Below are 21,054 nucleotides of genomic sequence, written 5' to 3'. Positions count from 1 at the left end.
CCTTGATGTGAGCACTGTTGTTCTGATCTAGGCCAGCATTGATGCAGCACTTATGAAGGTCACAACTATTATGTCTACGTAAAAGAGTGCCAACACACATGCAACTTCACCCAGACTGATAAAAAGTGTGTCACGATGCACTAAAATGTGAATCAGGCCAACACCACTCTACAGGGAGAGAGATGGGAATATATACAAGATCAGGCCCTGTTTATCAGTAACAGTAGTCTTATCTCCATTTCCCCGATGCTGAAGTAGCAAATGTATCCTTAATCACCCAGAAAGCTTGCGAAATGAGTACGCCCACTTTCTCAGTATCTTGAAAGCAATTAGAAGTGCGCTTTGACGCAGAGGAAGGCTCAAACCCCTCATCCTGAAGTTCATCAACATTCAGCTCATCCAGCCAGAAAACACTGAGGCTCCAGTTCACACCCTCCCCCACACTCACACACATACAACCGGCTTTGATTTCCCACAGCCACAATGGCAGCTTTCAGCCACGCTTTTCACATGCAACAAAAGGAGAAACTCCACACACCCGGGAGCCCACTGTAGCTTTAAAAGTTAACACAAAATCCAAGACATCCTTAAAGGGGCGGCGACTTCGACCATCCAAGGTAAACTCATGACTGTTATGAAATCCATTCTTTGCCGAGCAGGAGTGCTTATGTGCAAGCTTATCTGAAGCCTAAAGTTGACAACTTAACTCTCTAAAGGATTTCCAGGCTTTGTCATTCCACAACAACTTCATTGGGATGTGTGCTTGCCAAACAGGTTGTCACAGCAACCATCAAGCAGGCTGGCATGAAGGGGTGCAGTGTCCCCTCTTAAGAGACTAAACAGTCTCGCAGCATGGAGGAAATAAAGAAAAGTGAAACCCCAATTGGGGGAAACCCACATGGGCCGGTGGCCTTGTCTATCAGCAGTTACTTCAGCCAAAAACAAGGCGTACATTCATTAGGATGGTTAATCTCTCCACCTGAACACAAAGACCAACTTGATGCCACCAGTCATGTTAAAATGGGCTGCGCAAGTGGCTACTAAAATGGCCTTGAGAAGTTATTAAACGCTAACTAGATTTATGATGATTGATGGCTATGGATTTAGCAACATTTTAGCAGCAGGGAGGGATGCAGGTTCTTTCTGAAACATCACCTAACAATGGAATGCAGGCAAACTGGAAGTTTGTTGTAAAAAAGAAAGTGTTATTGTTTAGAGATAGCTTTTGCTAAACTCATATTTATGTCTGTTGGATTTGCTTTGTCTCAGATGCATGTGATAATTCAAAAACTCCAAAGGTGAAATTAAACTAGAAAAATGAGAGAACTGTTTATGTACAGCAGTCGTAAGCAGCCACAACAATTGACCATGGTTTTGCTACAAATAAAATATAAGACTGGCTTATAACTACACAAATAAACCAATAAATAAAATATGCCACAAAAAATAAACCCCAAATTAACTATGACTCTGCTACACTACCCAAAGTTTACTGTTTTTGGTGGTATGATAACCTTGAATAAATTGTTATTATATATTGTGATTACTACTCTAAAATAAGTTTTTTTTATGTTTTTTTTTAAGTAAAAAAAAAAACAAAACATCTTGAACACAATATATTTTATTTTAGGAAAGACTTAAAATATTTTGGAGCAGTAAACATGTCAGGCTAAATAGTTAAAACAAATCATTAAATTCTGCTGTCTTTATTAGTTTAAAAAACTAAGATTTCTTTACCACACATAAATAATCATACGCATATGAACGGTATAGTAGACCAGTGAGACGGTTTTAAAACTGTGACTTTTTCAAACCACTGTAAACCTTGAAATCGATTATTGTCCCATGCCTAGTTTACTGTGCTATTTAAAGTGGTTGTACAAATTCAGATTAATACATTAAAAACATGGTTACTACACTTTTACTATAATAAATCATTTATTACACACAGTTAATCGTTGTGAGTTTACAAAAAATATATTTTTTACTCTCAAGGAAAAAAATAAGACATTTCCATTTGAGCTCAGTTTATTCACACTGCTGTCTATAGACTTAAGAAATATTTGTCGTTCCCATGTAAGTTTACCGTCAGCTAATTCAAAACAATTAAAATTTAAAATCTAATACATGTATGCACTTTGCCTCCTAAAACTTTTTTATGAGTTACTGAATAAATTAATAAGGTGTAGCCTACTTGCAAGTTTTTTAATTAAATGGACGGCTATCAAATAGCTTGTATTTTGTCATTTACTTAATGACAAATAACTTAAGCCAAGCTTAAAACCCATTTGTTTAAATTGCACTGCATAGCACTGACACTTCTTTATGTTTTTAATGCTTGTTGTATTTTATTAATATTTCTTGCATTGTTTTGCATTGTCTGCTTTTATATGCGTTGTATAATTTGTTTTTTCCTTAAGCACTTGGTCAACCTTGGTGTATATAAATAAAGGTTGATTTAAGTTCACTAAAACACACACACCAACTTAAATTAGGCAGACAGACTCAAACTATCAAACCTATTCACCTAATGTCTATTAAATTCATATTGGCTTCCAAACAGAAAAGTCTACTTCGCTTCACGTGCCAAATCACTTACAGTTGTAAACCGACCTGACCTACATACGACAGATCTCATATTACAGTTCATAACCAGTGCATTAAGCCATCCTCACAAAGACAGCTCCCAAAAAAAGACTATTATGATGGAAAAACACAATGTTCAGAGGAAAACTAACTTTTTCACAACTCTGAACAATAACAACTCAGGTACGCGGACTATGAACAATAACGTTACATCGTAAACACTCTTTAATCATACCCGATACCAGCTCGTCAAGGAGGATCAAAATATCACAAACAGAAAGCGAAATCATTTGGAACTGATTGTTTAATAAAAGTAAAATAAACAAACATAAATTGCCAAAAATGGACTCAAAAGACAAAACAGCTCAAGGAGCAACAATTGTAAACTCTGTTCACTATTAAGACTACTTGAACTGGCAAACTAGGACAGAAGATCGATTATTAATGACAAGTCATAATAAAAATCTATTTTTGTGAAAGTAAAAGAAGGAAAAGAGCAACAGAAATACTACACGATAAGCGCCACATGACTGAATGCCATTTAAACTTTACATTGCAGTCCTATTTCTTAACTTTAACTGTACCAGGGGTTAAATACATGTTCGTATCGAGTTAAATAGCATTTATTACATTAAAGCTCGTGTTCTGAAATCATACTCACGTTTAGAGTCGTTTAGTATGGGAAAATGAAAAAGTACACTAGTTGTCAGCTGCGCGTCTCGTCCAGCGTTGATGAGCCAGTGTGAGTGAGTGAGCCGCGTTCAGGCTGCAGATGGAGCTTTTTATGCTGCTCACTGGCGCCCCGAGCGGCGGACTTTAGTAACCCTGAAGCAGCGCTTCTCATACGGTCTCGGTGAACTCATAACACTTACAAACTGTCACTGTCTGAAACACATTACATTATTAAACATATTTAACAAAACAAAAAATTAACCAGTGTGTGTTTACTAAAAGTCAGATGACTCAACCCTTACAAAAACCAAGCATGGTTCTACTTACAACAAAATAAATCAGTTATTGTTGACCACAAGGTAATCACAAATTCACCATAGTTTAACCATGGTATTTGACCAAAAAAATTTACTCAATTCATCCATATTTCTTACATTTCTCTACACTGTTCTCTGATGTGTATATGGTCACATCACATACACTCTCAGAAATGAAGGTATGGAAGCCGTCAATGGGGTGGTATACCTTTCCAAAAGTTACAGATTTGTAGCTTAAAGGTCCATATTATTACCTCAAGGGAACATATCAGTACCTAAAAAGAACAAAAATGTTCCTCTTAAAACTTTCTAGGTACTAATATATACTTTTGTGGTACTAAAATGGACCCTTTAAGTACAAATGTGAACCTTTTGAAAAGGTATCACTCCAGTGACAGCTCGCTCACCTTTATTTGTGAGAATGTATAAACTACTTGAAAGGTTCATTTTATTTTTAAAAAATTAATTTATTGGACCTATTATTATTAACTTATCCCCAACTCTGTAAATTCGATATCTAATGCCAGTTTTAAAAAAAAAAACTATGGATGATTATGACAAATGTAGTCTAAAAGTAATCCAGAAGTAAAACATGACCTAAAATATAATGCAACTGATTACATTACTGACGTATGCAATTTGGGATAAGTAACAGACTGCAGACTTAACCATCCACTGGTGGCAGGTGGGTGTGTATTTAAAGACATCATTTAAGGAAGTCTTTAATAAACAGAACATACAAACCAATGTCTACCTTATTTGAAAGTCTCTCACTGAAAATTGTCAACTGAGAAAGCAAAAGATTCACTTTGACATTCTTGTTAAACGAGGAAGCAAATGACAGGTGGAGAGGGGAAAGTAAAAGTGAAACTCCCACAGGGAGAAATCCAGTTATTTGAGACCCCAACTAACAGATCAGTCTCTAAAAATAAGCAAGCCAACATCAGCCTTCAACAGAAAAGTGAAAGCAGAATTCAACCTGGTGTCTCACACATTTGGATATTGATTTTGTTACTATAACAGCATGTATATTCAAAAGTAAAGTGAAAGCAAAGGAAGTGGCAGGGAAACCAGGGAAAGCCCACAGTCTCACAACCAAAACCTTTCAGGACAGTTACAGATGCCATGTTTGTTTAACATCTCTTAAACTTTTCAAACTGCTTCGGGGCACACATTTTACAGTCGATTAGAATAAACATGGAAAGGATTCAACAATGATTTTTCCATTTGAAAAACTTTAAAGATTTATTAAGCACATTTACTGTTTCTCTACAAAAAGTAGATGCATACCGGTCAAAAATGAATGTATTTTATGGTAACACTTCTAAATAATGGTCCACTAGTTTAAAATACAGGCTTTATTACCATAATTTACCATTAACTAATCCAATTATTAAAATCCAAAGTATGTATGTGTGTATGTATGTATGTATGTATGTATGTATGTATGTATGTATGTATGTATGTATATGTATGTATATGTATGTATACATACATACATATATACATACATATAGTTAATTAGCTAGTTATCAGGACTAACAATGAACAACCTTATTTTCAACAGAGATGAATAAATACTGTACTGTAAATGTATTGTTCATTGTTTGTTCATATAAATGAAACATTAGCTAACATTAATGGACCATTATTTTTAGTGTTACCCATTTTATTAAACATATAAACAATGTTCTTAGAAAAAAAAGTATTCAAACATTGAGATTTCAATCATTCCCCAAAATAAAAATACAATGAAGAGCATTTACAGACATTAAAGGAGTGTGACACATTCCCGGACCATTCATATATTTACAAAGCAAATAGTGCGCTAAAATATATCGAGTCTAGTGTGTAATCATAAACTGTGCTTTGACTTTACAAATCAAACCGTGATCCACTGTCCTCCTATAGTTGACTATGTATATCTAAACAGCTCATTTGAAAAGAGATGCACAGTATAAATAAACAAACAGCAGTTTTCACTTTGAAGCGCTGCGGTTAATATTTGATTATGAAATGGGTTAATCAGACCACCTCATAGAAGACATGAAATTTACCATCTCTCTGCCTTTTTCCAAAAATGATCCTTTAATTTCCCTTTGGAGCAAAACCCAGTGGAAGCAGTTGCTGAGATCTGTGCAAGGACGATGTGACCGTCTGTCTCTAATGACAGTTCAATGATGGAAGCATAATATTAGAATTATATAATAGTCATTAATACTATTATTCTTCACAATTGGATTTTTGCTGATGTTGAGGGTATGAAAAGAACTGCTGCGACATTCTCGATTTCGGCTACTTCATGGTGATTATAGGAGGTGAAGGAAAGTTCAGCATGCTAACTTTTTAAACACTGTGGAAGAGTTTTCATTCTCTGTCATTTACAGGCATCTGCAACCTGACATTTAAACAAAGTGCTACATTTTAGAGCTACAGTTGATCTGCAATGTTCACTTCATGCCGTGATCACCAAGTATGTCTTAATATACATATACGATTCTAAAATGTACAACGGTTGTGCATAATGTTACCTCTTAAAAGCAGAGTTCAGCCAAAAATTCAAATTTTCTAAAGTTTGGTGTCAATGACAAGAAGACGCAAAGAAATGAATTCAGACTGGGACTTTTAAGTTGCAATTAGGGCTGCACAATATATTGCTTCAGCATCAATATTACAACGTGCACATCTGCAGTAGTCACATTGCAATGTTGGGTCGGAAATATAGTTGACCAGGAGCCACAGAACACATGTGATTTGAAGAGTTTGCATGTGTTTTTAAAGCCTGTGACTGAGCATTTTATTAGAGTTTAGAACATTTGAGCACAAAAAATTGTGGTGTAACAAAGATTTATTTATAGAATTACCTATACAAAAGAATACCACGTTGCCAGATAATTTAACATAAAATTTTCTTAAAACAAGCCAAATTATCTGCCAACGTGGTATTTATTTTGTATATACTTATTTATGGTATATATATATATATATATATATATATATATATATATATATATATATATATATATATATATATATATATATATATATATATATACATACATGGTAATAATAATAATAATAATAATAATAATAATAATATGTATATATATATATATATATATATATATATATACATACATATTTTTTTTTTTTTTTTTTTTTTACCTGATCTTATAATTTTTATATATTTGTACTAGAAACAAGACAAAGCAAAGGAAAGACATTTCTTTGCATAGTGATTATTCCATTTTTGTACCCAATTACTGTTAGACTCACCAGTAAACCGCCAAATAGAGCTATTCAAACCATCTGTTCATATCACAATATTCATCCACATTTCATGCAATAATAAAATATCCCAATACCAGATTTTTCCAATATCGTGCAGCCCTAGTTGCAATCATAAATTTTTGCATAAAATTATGATGCAAAATTTTGGCTTGTGATGAAATGAACTTTCCCTTTAACAGTAACATTGGTTAAACCATGAGTAACATGTAAAAAAAATAGGTAACACTTTATTTAACAGTGTCTATTACACAGTCCATCTAATTACTACTATGTATACAATAAGAATAAATTATGCATAACTAAATGCAACTAGCTCTAAACCTCATAACCATCATAATCTTATAGTAAGTACATGTAGACAATTACTTATACTCAGCACTTGTTTCTCAACATAGATTCATTGGAAATATGTGTTCAAAGTCAGAACTATTAGCCCCCCTTAGAATTGTTTTTCTTTTTAAAATATTTCCTAAATTATGTTTAACAGAGCAAGGAAATCTTCTATTCTATTCGGCTAGAATAAAGCAGCTTTTAATTTTTTAAAAACACTTTAAGGTCAAAATTATTATTATCCACAACGTAGTTGATGAAAGCTTACGTTATCAAGCTGCAGGCTGCAGAGAGGACATCTTCTATGGTTCACTAGGTGATCTGTACGACAAATCCCACCTTCTCATGAATGTGTGCAAGAAAAATGTAGTATTTGACAAAACACACCCAAGTAACATTTTTCAGATTTTAAAAAAATGTAGACAGAGCCCTCTAGTGGATCTGTCACTTGAAATGTGCAATGAAACTTACCCGGAGCAATGTACTTTTTGTTTTGCAATAATGTAGGTTGAGGCATTTATTTCCAATGACCCTGGGCTGAGATTTAGGCATCATTCATGTAATCTATTTACTCATGTAAATGTGTGTAAATACATATAATTATTTACCTTTTAAATATTTACTCGTTACATTTTTGTAAAAATAAGCAAATGTCTAGATGATCAGATGATTCGTGTACAATACTATTTGTAAAGCAATACTTTCTTTAGTCTTTAAGTGGATGGGTTACATCAGATACTTACTGTAGCTTTGTTTACCAAACAAGCCATTCTTATTCTATTTGCATTTTAAACCTTAAAAGTGAAAGAAATTTTTATTGTTACGTTTCAGCTCCTATACCATCAAAAATACACATAAATCCAAAGATTTTTGACAAACCTTGCACAGAAATAACAAAAAATTTTGGTTGGACCCATGGGTATACTCCCCTGTAACAAAGACACTGTAAAATAAAGCATAACCAAAAATAAATTTGACAACTAATTTATTCTTCTTAATGTTTTAAATCTACAATTAAAGGGGACTAGTTAATAAACAACACTATTCACTGTAGTAACTGTTAGAAAACTGTCCATTAGGTATACTGTATACTGTGGAATTTTCTTGTTTAAAATAAACACAGAGCTGACTTTGCTACAGACAGTCAAAGTTAATGAGATGCTTTCTGAAATACACACATTAAATTGTATTTAATACTACATCCATTATTCCTTACCATATGACAATATGTACTGCTGGGAGTCTAAATTCCACAACAGTATATCTGCAGACCTCACTTTGGAATTTTAATTCCCACTTTATAATAAAATGAACAAAATAATCCATTTAAAATCTCAGTAATGTAAATGTAACCACTCTATTTCTCCTAAAACACATTTGAATTGTATGAAATTCCTTGGTTTACACTTTTTCTTGCATTATTAACATATATTCTGTGCTACGCTGTGTCTACGCTTGTGCCTGACAACTAAAAATAAATAAATAAACCAATTTTTGTGTTGCGGAAAGCCACACCACATTCAGGAATTTCACAAACTCTTACATTATACAACCTGAACTGTGGGCAACTTCCCAAAACAATGTGATACATTTGGGAGACAGGATTCTCTGACATGTGCAATAAATCTACTCTCCATTCAATATGCTCTCAGAAAAGGCTTTTTACAAACAGGTCAGATAACGAAAGACACTTACGTGAACAAGGTAACTAAAACAACAGTCGTGATTCTCTGGTCCTCGTTAGCCAATAAGAGTAAACACCCAAATTCTGTACTCACATAAAAGGGAAAACTGCTCACAAACAGAGGCTGATTTTCAGTCAAGTGTAAATTCGTTTGGTCCAGGCAGTGATGCTACTGTATTCAAAGCATTCAGTGGTGCCAAGCCACACATCTAACAGACTCTGCCAAATCGGTGATCAAACTCCATCAGATTTTCTTAGGGCGTCGGCCGAGGTAATGATAGTAACTCAAGGTGATGAAGAGGAAGGAAGCTTCAATGAGAAGAAGAACAACTGCACTGTTGGACAAGATGCCCATCTCCAACAGGGTGATGGACGTCACTGAAAAAAAAAACAGAACAGACTAATGAAAGAACTTCTCAATACAATACTTAGTTATTGTTTTAAAACAGTATATAGTTTTATAAAACTTAAAATATTATGAGTTATGGTTAATTTCACAAGCATAGCCAGAAAAGAATTGAGTGTCCTACATTTGTTGAAAACTTAATCAGTTATTACCATAGAAAACAGTGAATATTTGTCACGGATAACACACAAACATTATCATAGGTGTTTTATTTCTTTTATGAGTCAGATCTGGGTTGTGTTATACTTTCTCATTGTCCATTACTGACTAATGTAAAAATCCCATCAAACTATTAATACCCATTTTGTTAATTATTTATGCCAGCTATTAATTATATAAATAATTAATTAATCAGATATTTAAGAACTTTAGTTTTCAGGTTACGTTTTTATTTTTATGACTAAGTTTACAGAAGTTAAACTAAGAGTGACTATTTTTGACCCATTAAAATACTTCATATTTTCTATTATTACTCTAATAAATTAGGTCTAGCCCACTTAAAAACAAATGTGTCAAAATGATACACAAAATTTACACTCACCGGCCACTTTATTAGGTACAACCAGTCCAACTGCTTGTTAACGCAAATTTTTAATCGGCCAATCTCATGACAGCAACTCAATGCATTTATGCATGTAGACATGGCCACGATGATCTGCTGCAGTTTAAACAGAGCATCAGAATGGGGTAAGGAAGGCAATTTAAGTAAGTTTGAAAGTGACATGGTTGTTGGTGTCAGACAGGCTGGTGAGTATATCAAAAACTGCTGATCTACTTGGATTTTCACGCACAACCATCTCTAGGGTTTACAGAGAATGGACTGAAAAAGTGAAAATATCCAGTGAGCGGCAGTTCTGTGGGCACAAATGCCTTGTGCGTGTCTTATGTGCGTTTTTGAAACTAATGAAGACAGCAAAAGTCAATGAATTATTTAGTCTGACATGTTTACTGCTTCAAAATATTTTAAATGTTTCTCAAAATAAAATATATTGTGTTCAAAGGGGGGGAAAGGTGTTGTTTTTTACCCAGATGTTTAAAATATAATGTATTTTAGAGCAGTAATACTGATGCTATCATGTCAATATGGACCAACATCTCTGAGAATTATTTCCAGTACCTTGTTGAATCTATGCCATGAAGGATTAAAGCAGTTCTCAAGGCAAAAGAAAGTCCAACCCTGTACTAGTAAGGTAAAGTGGCCAGTGAGTGTATTTAAACTGTGTTAGTACAAAAGATATACTGCCCTCTTATGGAAATCCATGCAATAGCACCGGCAAGGCAGTAATGCTACTGTATGCCCTTAAAAATATAATGGAAATACTAATTGTGAAAAAATATAAAAAAATCCTAAACCAATCCAAAATATCATATATGAATCTAAAGACTTATTAAAATTAATAAACCATATAAAAATAGAAAGCAAAAATAAATGAACCACATATTCCAGAAACACCACTAAAATACATTCATTTTTTGGCCTTTATTACTTCTATGGCAGCAACCATAATAGCAGTCTTAAAATAAGAAAATTATTTTGTTTATTTTTTGTTTATTGGATTCATCTTCTAATATACTTGGGTTACTTTTAATTTTGCTGGTTGCCATAAGAGGGCAGTACAGCTCTTCATTATACACGGTGAGGATGGCCAAATGATCAATTTAAATAAATGCAAACAAAATTTAAAAGAGAAAAAAAATGGTTTCCCAAATATACAAACATACAAAAAAAATAAAATATAAATTATTTATTTATTTATTTATCAAATAAAATACAAAATTTTATGAAAAATGATCTGTTTAGCAAAGTAAATCACACTGAAATGTCCCAAATCAATTCCCCCCAGTTTAAACATCCCTTAATTAAGGGCAAAATAAAGACTGAAATAAAGAATGTCTCATGTCCTTCAGCACAAAACCCCTCTCTCACCTAGAAACTGTACCCCGAAGTAACATGCTTCTGTTAGCAGCGTCCACTGAATGATGACCTTTTCCGCCGTGTACAAGCCATTCCACAGGATTAATGAGATGCCTGTTGGGAAGAGGAAACAAGACAAGTCAATTCAGAGTTCATTCCAAGTCAGGTACAGACATTAAAGAAGCCTCATCCATTAAATATAAAGCAGAATATCCTCAACAACAACAAATATATATTAAAAAAACACGAGCACTCAAGCTGAAAAAGCTCAAAATCTGGCCTGAGATCAGAGAGCTGACGGTTCTGATTCAGTTCAGGGAGAAAGGGAAAAAAAAAGGGTTGAGAGTCTTTCTGATCTCCTCCCACACTGCGGATACGGATAACATTGATAGTAGCGGTTTCTTCAACCCTGCCAAGTGCCATCTGCCAGCACTCTTTTTTCCGGCTTGCTTGAGTAATTCCCAACATCGAACTGGCCATTGATCTGACAGAAGAGCACTCACACCTTGCAGCGCCGAAGGGGTATGAATTGTTTGTGAGCTTAAGCAGGTGTCATACTGTATAAAGACGACTGGAGCTTGGTCAGGGGTCTAGATTGAAAAATTGAGCCCTTGCCTTGCTTACACATAGCATTAAGATGAGTTTTTGTTGATACGATCACAAGTGGACAGTGCTAAATACAAATGTAAATGGAGTCAGAAATATTTCAAGCTTGCCCACTTGCGCGCACTTCCAGTGGTAGTCCTAAATGTGTTAAAATGGACTAAAAAGTGTATTATATTAATATTTTATTGCTTCATCCTCATTTATTTTCAGAAATCTACTTTACAGTAGATACAAAAACTATTATAAACCTACAGAAACATTAAAACTGAAGAAATATTAAAGCAAATAAAATTCTTAGTTAACAGCTTTCCATTTTATTGGCAAGGGTAATGTGGGGAAAAATGTATAAAACCCAATAGTTAGCTTTGTCTAAAAATTAGATATAGTCACCGGCCACTTTATTAGGTACACCTTACTAGTACAGGGTTGTGCCCCTTTTTACCTTCAGAACTGCCTCAATCCTTCGTTACATAGATTTAACCAGGTGCTGAAAGTATTTCTCAGAGATTTTAGTCAATATTGACATCATAGCATTACGCATTTGCTCCAGATTTGTCAGCTGCACATCCATGATGCGAATCCCCCTGTTCCACCACATCCCAAAGGTGCGTTGCTGCCATGTGATTGACTGATTAGAAATTTGCGTTAACAAGCAGTTGAACACCTAATATAGTGGCCGGTTAGTGTATATTTAGAAGTTCTTTAGCCAAACTAAATTAGTGTTTGAAAACTATATTTCTCTTGAAAAAGCAGTTCTCCTGCAAAACATAAGGTTGGTGCTTTCTTATGAAACACAGGTAAGTGGATGTAGAAATATTTAAATGTGCTTTTAATTCATTTTATGCAAAGCCACATCCTAAGATGCAATTGCAGTCATGATTTACCAGGTGTTGAAATGGTCTGATCCTTGCGTGAATCCACAATTTCATTTTCAAAGACACTTATCTAATTGATGATGCTACTAAAATGTTATTGAACAAGTTGTAATGTATAATATAGACAATAATGTACATGATAAAATTGAAAATATCAGTTTATACATTACTCAATTAATAAGCTACATTTAACTGATTAAACTGCTTTTAAATTTGCTCAGTATTTTAATTGTAAAAAAAAATATGCAAAGTGGACAAGCTTATTTCTGAATAATAGACTTAATAATTAACAAAACAGGGTTTCTGCAAATTTTAAAAAGTCAAATCAAAGCTTTTTAAAATCGTTTTAAAACTATTATGACTTACACAAGGCTTTTTTCTAGTGGCCCTAATGTGTCAAAACAAGCAAACCCTAATTATATAAATACACATTTCTTTCAACATAACTTTTTCTAAGAACAAAAAAAAAAAAACCTATAAAATGTATGAACAACACTGCCTAGGTCATTGTCCTCATCATATATGATCAATAAATGCAAAACTTTATCAAACAAATTGCAAGGAAGATAATTAAACCATATTGGTAAATAAAGTTGTAGTTATATATTTTTTTAGATGGATTGATTTGATGGGTGTTTGCCCAATTGGGTATACATGGACATAGGACAATTACAACCTGTTTACAATTACTTAAAACCAAGAAGACAACATTTCAGTGCATTTAAGACTTTTTTTAAGTCCTTTCCTTTTAAAATAAAACATTTAAAAAGTTTTTAAAGATCCTGTGAGCACCCTTGTATACATAATACCACTCATAGACACTTAATAATCAGAAAAGGTGGTCAAAAGTGAACAAACAAAAAATTTAAACACCAGGTCTACCGTCATCTCCCTGGTCCACTTGTGACCAAAATCCTCCAAATCCATCACTGATTTGCACTAAAATCTATACAATTTGAGTGCGATACAACGTTCTACAGAATTAAAGTCTGTTGTTGATAATGAAATAAAGGCACATGAATAAAAGGGATTTTATTCCCACAATAAAAAAAGCCTCTCACACAACCATAAGCCATGTCTGCGATCTTTCATAATACTGGACCTCCTACAGCTGACTGTAAGCTCGAGGCCTTGCATGTGCTGTTGTTGTGAAGCGTCCTGAGAGCAGCAGGGGCTCATTATACTGTAGGCCTCATACAGAAACCCTGGCTACCCTCTAAAAGCCTTGCCCTATATGTGCATAAATGCAACTGAATGGACTCATCCATTTTTTAAGACCAAGGCGTTAAATATTCATACCTCTTGAAATCATACACTAATCTGGCAGCGAAAGCCTCATCTAGCCATGAATATTTCCTGTGAGTGGGAGACAGACTTGCGCAAATGTGTTTACATCATACATTTGCTATGCATAAATTGAGATGGAGCGAAAAAGCAGAAAGGAGTGCACTTATATATGCTACATATGTGGAGAGATGTGCATTTTAATGCATGTAACAAAATGATTTATGCCTTACCATGTACAGGGCCCAGCATATACCAGTACACCCCTCAAAAATCATTCTTTTAAATTCATAATTTTAAAAGGAAGCTATACAATATTATATTTGTACATATACATTAGATTAGTCAATACTGAAGCCAAATCTGGAGCTTATCTAACAAAATAACCTACAATAATGGTCCAAAAACTAGTACACCCAATTAAAAAAATAAACAAAAAAAGAGAGAAAAAACCAAGAGAAACAAAAAAAAAATGTTAAATTTAGTTGAAATTTTGAAGGTAGTAATCAGGCCCCGATTGGATGATCGGGAGGACCGGGAGAATTCCCGGTTGGCCAGTCCGTTTTTTGGCCACGAGGGATGGTGTCCCTAGCTGCATGCACTCTCGGCGGTCACACTTTTTTTATTTATGTAATTTTTATTTTTTTTACTCATTTATTTATATTACCATAGCCTCACTATTTTTATTCATTAATTTATCACAGCTTCACTCTTTATTTATTTTCTCGCAGCCCCATGAGCAGAATGCAGCCTGCAGGTTAATGATGATGTAATTATCATTCAACTGCTCCAACAGCCTCGCTCGTCAGCAAAATCATTTGTAAAAAGATACACGAGAAATGAAAAATTTATAAAAAAAAAAAATTTTTAAAACGCAAAGGTGGTGCTGAAAAGGCCAGAACTTAAAAGGCTGAGTAGGTTTTTCGTTAAAACCAGTGGCAGCGAAAATACAACCACACAAAGGTGATGAAATGGCCGGTAAGTTAACGTTAAGCTAGATAGGAGCAGTGCAAAACAATGATGTCTGCAAACCACCGTTTAGGTACCAAACTTTTTTTGTAGCTCTTCAGCAACAGCAGCCCCTTGTCCATTTTGCTGTTAACAGTGAAGCCCAGTAACATTACCAAGCACCAGCCATGAGCCCAACACACTAGAATGGGCAAGTAGGATTGTCATTTAGTGAACTTAAAAATTCTAATATTAATATTAATATTAACAAATATTACATCTGCTTAATAAAAACACCCTGAGACTATTAATGAAATCAGATAATTCACTAAATTAATAAATCTGACTTAATCAGAAAGCTAAAAAAGGGAAAAACATGAAGCTATCATTAGAAAAAAAAACACTGTGGTTAAATATGTCTGGCAGATATTCAATACTTGTTTAATTCTTTATTTGTGTTCCAGGACTGGATATCTGAAAACAATTTTGCACAGAATATAGATTCAGATATTGCAGAAAAGGACATTGTGATGTTTAAAAGAATAGTGTTGGATATTTAGCTACCCTTCAGTAAGCAGCTTTTAATCAGCTGTTTCTTTGAAAAAGACATGACAGTGTCATTTTAAAATTCTATATATTTCCTTTAATCTTTATTTTATATATGTAGCTTAATATATATATATATATATTTGTATTTATTTGATATTTTTTCATTTCAAGGTTTGGATATTTATGGATAATTAAAATTGATTCTGATACTGTTAAACATTACATTCAAATAAATCTTCACTCAAGTACTGAATTAGAAATGACTTTATTTTAATATAGTCAGTCGTGAACTGAAGTGGGCCGGTCTAAGGCTTTAAACTCCAGGGTTGAAAAGAAGTCCCACTCTAGCCCTGTTTGTAATTTATTTAGCAAAGTTTTGCTTGAATTTAATTGTTATCTTTCAATTTCTAAATATGTTTAACGAGTAATATATATTTTTTAATAAATATATCTGTTTAATGAATCTGTTTTGTTTAAAAGAGTACCAACAACTTTATCCACTTCTGTAAACAAAATGTGATGTTTCTTACTTTTAAATAAAGTAATACTCTCCTTGTTATTAATGTTTGGCATGTGAGTCAAATACGAGATCTATGCATAAAAAAAACATTCAAATGTGGGTGAAAACAGCCATATTAATGTACAAATGAAACGGCATACTTATTTTTCTCCTGTACTTTAAACTTGAAAAAGAAATTATTATTATATTTAAAATTATTTATATTTATGGTTAAAAACATCTTGCCAATTTGGCAAAACCGAGTGCTGTGAAAGATAGTGGCAAAGTATATACACTAAAAACTGATTTTTATTTTATAGCCGTACTGTGATTGTTAAACAGATTAGATACTAATATGTGTTAAAAATGATTCTTGTTCTAAACATGCCTAACAAGACCTGCTGACATATACGCTTAATAGCATTTTAGTCCGTCTTCTGTAAATCAAAGTAAATGCAGACCTTTTTTTTTCTTTTAAAAAACGTATTTCACTACTTCTTGTTTTGATTTCTGAAAAACCCTTTTTATATTTGACCTCTGTGTGAAACGGCCAGACACATATGGAAAGGCTTTCTGTATTTATATGATCTTATACACTACATGAGTCTGTCAGAACAGGTTACTTTGTAGTTGCCATCATCCTTTACAGTTTTTTTCATCAAATTGATCCCATTAGAGCTGTACATACATAAAAGGGCTCCTCCGTAGAGTCTGATGGAGACCCTGGTGGTGGTGAGCTCAAATATGATCTCATAGAACTGGTTGGGGAAAGCCAGAGCCTGCAACACAAACAAAGAGGTTACATAATGACTGTAACATCACTGGACCAGTAGGGAGATGCGTTTTTTTCTGCAAAAATGTATTTAAGATGACAGAGAGAGATGAAAGGCCAATCATCATTATAATAATATTAATAATAACAATAATGGGTGACACAGAGGCGCAGTAGGTTCTGCCGTCACCTCACAGCAGGAAGGTCGCTGGTTCGAACCTCGGCTGGGTCAGTTGGCGTTTGTGTGGAGTTTGCATGTTCTCCCTGCGTTCGCGTGGGTTTTCTTGGGGTGCTCCGGTTTCCCCAACAGTCTAAAGGCCCGTGCACACAGAGACGTTTTTTGCTCACATTTTCTGTCGAGGTTTAACACCTTTTGACTAAATAAAGGGCGTCAATGGGATCGTGCACACCAATGCGCAAAACGGCAGGCGCAAAAGTGTCATTTAAAAAAAAAAACACCTCATGCTCGTTTTTTGTTTTGACGCACTGCGTCAAAAACTTCTCCACCAATCAGATCAGCACTTTTGTTCACGTGCACGGAGCTGCTGGAGTTACAGTAAACAGCACTTGGAGGCGCTCAAGCACAAAACTGTCAATGCGAGCGCACATTGAAGATGCCCAGAGGCGATATGAACGTTTAGCTGCGAGTCACCTGTAACTTTACAACAAGCATTGATATGAACAAGCATGTGAACTTCCTCTCCTCCTCTTCTTGTGTTATAAGCGGGTGTCAGAAGCTTAAAGATGTGTAGCTCCATCTAATGTCAAGGAGTGATTTTGCATCCTCTTCTGCTTGACGCCAGTGAACTTTGCTTGGGTTAAAATACGGAAAAACAACTTGTAAAACGATGAGCATAAATGCAAACGAAAAGCGTCCCGGTGTGCAGGAGCCTTAAGGCTTAACTAGATGAATTGTGTAATAAGTCAAGTTGCAACAGAGGTGAGGATCCAAATATAGTTTATCAAGAGAATCATCAATCAGGAAAAGATCAAAACAAGGACAGGAGCATGCAGATAATCCAAAGGTGTAGTCAGAGTACAGGAGGGGCAGGCGGCAAAACAACATAAACAGTAAAACAAAGCAAAGGTCAAAACATGACAAGGCAAGACAGGGAAAAAAGACTCAGCAAAGAGTGTGTGTGCGTGAATGTGGTGTCTTTATAGTCCTAGTAATCAGTCCATTATGAGCTTCCAGCTGTGTGTGTATTTCATTTAGTGGCAGATATGTAGTTCTCTGATTGTGCCAAATAAAGCAATTCATTGAATAAAACTGGTTTGTTCAAAAGCCAATCAAAAAAATAAAAATAAAAAGTACCGGGCTATTAATATGGACCATAGAAGTTTTCACTTTTTTAAAAAAAATATTTCTTTATTCCAGTCAAAAAAAAAAAAAAAAAAAAAGAATTTACCCACAAGAAAAATTAAATCTAAAATAATGTGAAAAAAATCCTTGCTCACTTAAACATCGCTTGGGAAGTATTTAAAAAAGAATTACATTTTTTACAGGAGGGTAGGGCTGCTCGATTACAAGAAAAATCATAACCACAATTAGGGCTGTAATGATACACGATATAAAATTGAAATCGCGACACTCAGATCTACGATCCTGTGTCGCGGTGTGATAAGGGAGAATCGCGACACACCCCGTGACTACCTTTCCAATAACGTCACGCGTGCCTGCAAAAGTTGAGCTAGTTGAAGAAGAACGTGAGGAAACACTTTTTTTCTGCTCGACATTACGAGCACTGCTCCGTTTAAGCCCTCGCAATTAGCGTTTAACCGGGAGAGCTCGCACGGAGCTCTTAGTAAGGGAATGTCTGAATGTGTCAGGAATATCAAAAACAAAACCAACTTAACCCCTCTTGACAACAGACAACGGCAGAAACATTGCCAGTGCTGTCAAAGCATTGTTGTTAATGTGGCTGCGCAGAGAGGGATGGGCGTTCACCAGATGCCCCGACTTCTCTGCAGAGGAAACTTTTCTGTAACCTTGCTGTGCGCTTTCTGTTTGAACCTTTGAGAGTTAACGTTACGTGCTGACTGACAGCGCGATGCGTGAGGCCAGGAAACAGGACGAAGCTTTCAGTTAAGATGAACACAGTTTCTATAGTTATACTTTATTTATAGATAAAGGTATATGACTCTGGTTATAATCACTCTATCTTGCTGGAAATTTATAGCCGTTTCGCTTTACTTTAGGACGCATGCCACTCTGAAGGTCTAATCGCTGTTTTAAGTTATCCAGAGCTCTATGATTGTACAAATCTTGAATATAACAATATCATTAAATATTACAATTGTAACAACACAGACAGCAACACTTATGCACAATCGATACCCAGCTGATTCAGTCGTTTCATAAGAGGACCGCGCTTCTTCTCTTCTTTTTTCCTTGTCAACATAAAGGCAGTGAGATGCGCCTTGTTTTCGGCTTATAAAGCATGTATGCACATTAATGCAATAGCATATTTAAACAACAAAACTGTTTACAAAGTCTACATATGCGCGCGTTGTTGTTGTCTTTTCATCATGCAGCATGCGCACTTGAACCGCGAGGGAGAGAGAGGAAACCATCAGGACTTATTCTTTAAAATAATGATTTCTATTAAAATGTAAAAGGTTTTGTTATAATAATAATAACAGCGGGGCATTAAATAAATGCGTATTGTTTCCGTGGAGCAGGCAATTTGAGGAAGTCTGCGATTTTTATTTGACGGAAGAAAAAACATGATTGGAAAAAAACAGCCTATGCCAGTTGTTAAAAAGAATCAGTCAGTATTTTTGTTTTGTAATATAAATTAATTATTTAAATGAAAATAATTTAGGGCAGTCCTATTTATTTTATTCATTTTATTTAAATTATTCTGCTCTTCTGTGCTAAACACTGCAGGTGCGTGAAGATGCTCTGTTGTTCTGTTCTGTTATTAATATGCTAGCATTTAAAAATAAATCAGTAGCCTATTTTAAAATGCAATATTTAATGTGTCAGACACAAAATAGACACGTCAATTTGTTTAATATAAAATGAATAGTAATCTGACCAGTTAACCATTATTATAATAACCGATTAATGAGCGGCGGTTGTCTGTTAGCAAAATTAACCGAAATGAGCATCCCTAGTAGCCATTTAATTTACTTTTTCTATGTAAGAGAACTTGGTTGAAAAAGAATTTTTAACATGCTTGAACCATCTACACAATGGAGTTTAGTTCGGTTTGGTTTTTCAAAAGTATTTTGTTACAAAGAAAACAAAAATGATATAATTCTATTTAATAAAAAATAGTTTTAAAAATCTTTTTTTCCCAACCCCACACGAAAAAAAAAATCGTGATACGAATCGAATCGTGGGTCAAAAATCGTGATACGAATCGAATCGTGGGTTTGGTGTATCGTTACAGCCCTAATCACAATTATTTTGGTCATAATTGCTGTCATGATTATTCAAAACGATATACAGTTAAAAGTCAAACTTTTTTGCACTCCTGTGAATTTTTTTTATAAATATTTCCCAAATTATGTTTAACAAAGCAATAATTTTTTTTGCAGTATTTCCTATATTTTTTTTCTTCCTGAGAAAGTCTTTGTTTTATTTGGGCTAGAATAAAAGCAGGTTTAAATATTTTGAAATCTATTTTAAGATCAATATTATTAGCCCCCGTAAACAATATATTTTTTTAAGGGCTGCAGAAGAAACAATGGTTATACAATGACTTGTCTAATTAATTAAACCTTTAAATTGCACTTTAAGTTTAGATACAGGTTGGGAAAAAAAAATTCCGTTTTGGGGGGAAAGGGTTGCTAATAATTCAGGTGGTCTAATAATTCTGACACAACTGTAGTTATTTTCCTCCCTGTAAATAAGAAAAGGGAAATAAATACAATAGAATAAAATATGAAACAAACTGTGTTATAAGCATCTTCACTGTAAGAAAAAAACTTCAACTATTGCTACAGTCCTGCAGTCAAGAGCAGTAAGTGATTTGCTCCTTTTGTTGTTTGATTAATAAAGATAACAGTCAGCAACAGGAATATTGCGCGCTGTCACTTTAAGAGCAGTGCCGCTTTGATTTATGGTTTCACTTTCACATGTCTTTTGATTCTCAACTCGTTTATTACATAAATGAGAGTTAATATGAATAATTACTAAACACTGCATTTTAACACAAATTTGCATGTATTTGACCATTAAAGCGCTCACATTAAGATGATTTTAGATGTGTGTGCTCTGCTCGTCTCTGAGGCTAACCGCGCACACACAACAGCATGCAATCTCTTTCACGCTTTTAAAAATATGAATGATTGGGATGTACATTAATGAAT

At 34.3% G+C, this 21,054-nt stretch overlaps 2 protein-coding genes across 2 annotated transcripts in view; both read right to left on the bottom strand.

Annotated features, from left to right (window-relative positions):
• The window catches only part of cd82a (CD82 molecule a), a 30,548-nt gene extending 27,202 nt beyond the window's left edge, over positions 1 to 3,346 (bottom strand). The window contains 1 exon segment of the mRNA NM_212661.2: positions 3,248 to 3,346. The gene's annotated coding sequence lies outside the window, so the exon portion shown is untranslated.
• Positions 3,347 to 7,913: 4,567 nt separating this feature from the next.
• tp53i11a (tumor protein p53 inducible protein 11a) overlaps positions 7,914 to 21,054 on the bottom strand; it is a 51,594-nt gene continuing 38,453 nt past the window's right edge. The window contains 3 exon segments of the mRNA NM_001013352.2: positions 7,914 to 9,258; positions 11,214 to 11,315; positions 16,651 to 16,741. Of these exon segments, the coding sequence (NP_001013370.1) occupies positions 9,125 to 9,258; positions 11,214 to 11,315; positions 16,651 to 16,741 (327 nt within the window). The 3' untranslated portion in view covers positions 7,914 to 9,124.

Source organism: Danio rerio, chromosome 7 (genome assembly GCF_049306965.1).
Source record: "Danio rerio strain Tuebingen ecotype United States chromosome 7, GRCz12tu, whole genome shotgun sequence".
NCBI classification, from domain to species: domain Eukaryota; kingdom Metazoa; phylum Chordata; class Actinopteri; order Cypriniformes; family Danionidae; genus Danio; species Danio rerio.
This window is presented reverse-complemented; position numbering and strand designations above follow the sequence as displayed.